This window comes from Cibotium barometz, chromosome 28 (assembly GCF_041138505.1).
Source record: "Cibotium barometz isolate CiBa-2024 chromosome 28, ASM4113850v1, whole genome shotgun sequence".
Classification (NCBI taxonomy): domain Eukaryota; kingdom Viridiplantae; phylum Streptophyta; class Polypodiopsida; order Cyatheales; family Cibotiaceae; genus Cibotium; species Cibotium barometz.
In genome coordinates, this window is record NC_141073.1 from 50595117 (window position 1) to 50596995 (window position 1879).

Genomic DNA, 1879 nt, shown 5'->3' on the forward strand with positions numbered 1-1879 from the left:
CCATCTGAGTGGCCCCCAATTGATATGTACCGAAACTGATTAAATTCATGCTTCAGTTAGAACTTAGAAGTGAGCCGACGGTTCAAGTGTGTATGTGCGCGGTAGGCTTAAACGTGGTCAAAAAGCAGATGTAAGTACTAACTACTAAGAACCTCCTCGTTGACCCTGGCGTAGAACAGAACTTACAACGTTTTAATCTAAAAGTACAAATTCCATAAAAAAGATCAACAAAAAGAACACAATAGAGCTTGATTAAGAAACAGAAGAATAGCACACTGGCAGGTGAAGGCATCATGCGTACAAATTGGGGGAGTGGAGACGAAGATTATGCATGTTGTTCCCTATAGCTGACGGGGTGAACAAGCTCTCGAGCTCGCCAGTGTGGCCGTCAGAGAAGATAATATGGGTGAAACCTTCGGAGTGGATAGCAGTGGGATAGACATTGGCAACAGAACCATCAACTAAATTATTAGTTGTGGAGCTGTAACTTCCTTTCAGGCAGCCTTGAGGGCCAAGAACGGCCTCGAGAAGGTCATTGTCATTAATCTTCCTATTATACATGCAGTCCGAATTGGCATGTCGTCGTTGGACTGAAGGGAGCTGCGCAACGACGCCAGTCGGCATGTTGGCGACGACGTCGTTGAGTAGGCCCTGAAATGGCAAACGGGGCATCAAAGATGAGTTCTCATCACAACGATCGAGGAACATTCCAAGGGGGTTGGAATCGTCCTCGCACATTTCAAACCCAACGGACTCCTGGCTGACCGCCGCCTCCAAATGTAGTTGACGATGCTTCTGCTCGTGAGCAGGGTAGGTGCAAGGCACGTTGAAAGGCAGTGGCGTGCCCGGCCTCCCAAAGCACGCGCTACTGCCAGCATGGTAACTGCCTGTACAGCCGACAGCTGCTGGAGGAATAGGAACCTTAACTACAGAGGACGTCCGCGTCTTCATCTTGTACGTCGTTGATGCCTTCGCATCGTCGTCGTTGCCCTTCCGCTTAGCCTGGCGCTTCATCTTCTTAAGCAGCGTGTTCCAGAAGTTCTTGATTGTGTTGTCTGTTCTCCCCGGCAGCTGGAAACGTACATCAGATACCAACTCAAATTGCAACACATCTCGATGAAATCCCACTGACTTAATCAGCTTCACTCAAGAATCATTAGTTCAAGAATACCATCATTAAGGTGCCATCATAACCTAATGTTTGGCAGTGGTATTACCAGAGCAGCTATCTTGGACCACTGGTTGCCGTAGAGGGCGTGGGCCGTGACTATAGTCTGCTCCTCTTCGGGGGTTAACGGGCACTTGAGAAGACCCGGGCGAAGGTGGTTCTTGTAGCGGAGACGGCAGCTCTTGCCCCATCGCATTAGGCCACACTGCATTCCCACGGAGTTCCAGTTGCCCTCCCCGTGCTTCCTGACGAAGGCCAGCAGTGCTTCGTCCTCTGAGGGCGTCCAAGTTCCTTTCTTCTTCAGCAATTTAGATACACTAAGCCTCATCTTCCCCACACGCATGATATCTTCCCCCTTCTACTCTCTTCCCCCCTCTCTCTGATACTCTCTCTCTCTCTCTCTCTCTCTCTCACACACACACACACACAAACGCACGCAGGTAATCCCAAGTCCCACATTCACTCAGCACTCTCTCTTTCTCTCTTCCCCCCCCTCCCGTATGTACGAACCCATGTCGACTTCTCTACTCACGAGCCTTAGCAAGAGAGACCTTCTTCCACTCCGAACTTTATTGCCGCCACGTCGCAATCGGACCTCTTTCACGCTTTACATCCCCTTCTTGTTCCTATGATCATTACAGTCACGCTACGTTGACTTAAAGGAGAAAATTTTATCACAATGATCTCTAAAGATTTATGCATATTTTACAA

The 1879-nt window shown here is 49.1% G+C and overlaps 1 protein-coding gene across 1 annotated transcript; it reads right to left on the minus strand.

Annotated features, from left to right (window-relative positions):
- Window positions 1-291: 291 nt before the first annotated feature.
- LOC147622898 (transcription factor MYB15-like) lies at window positions 292-1534 on the minus strand. The gene is made up of 2 exons (XM_086822635.1): window positions 1218-1534; window positions 292-1071 (listed from the first exon to the last, which is right to left on the minus strand). The coding sequence occupies exons 1-2, from the start codon at window positions 1509-1511 to the stop codon at window positions 292-294; spliced, it is 1074 nt and encodes a 357-aa protein (XP_086678761.1). The 5' UTR covers window positions 1512-1534.
- Between the last annotated feature and the right edge of the window lie 345 nt (window positions 1535-1879).

Bases quoted from the DNA above. Each gene is read 5' to 3' on its own strand.
- LOC147622898 (XM_086822635.1), bottom strand. From the start codon at position 1,511: ATGCGTGTGGGGAAGATGAGGCTTAGTGTATCTAAATTGCTGAAGAAG. The intron at 1,072-1,217 runs GTAATACCACTG...GTACGTTTCCAG, and splicing joins GGTCCAAGATAGCTGCTCTG to CTGCCGGGGAGAACAGACAA.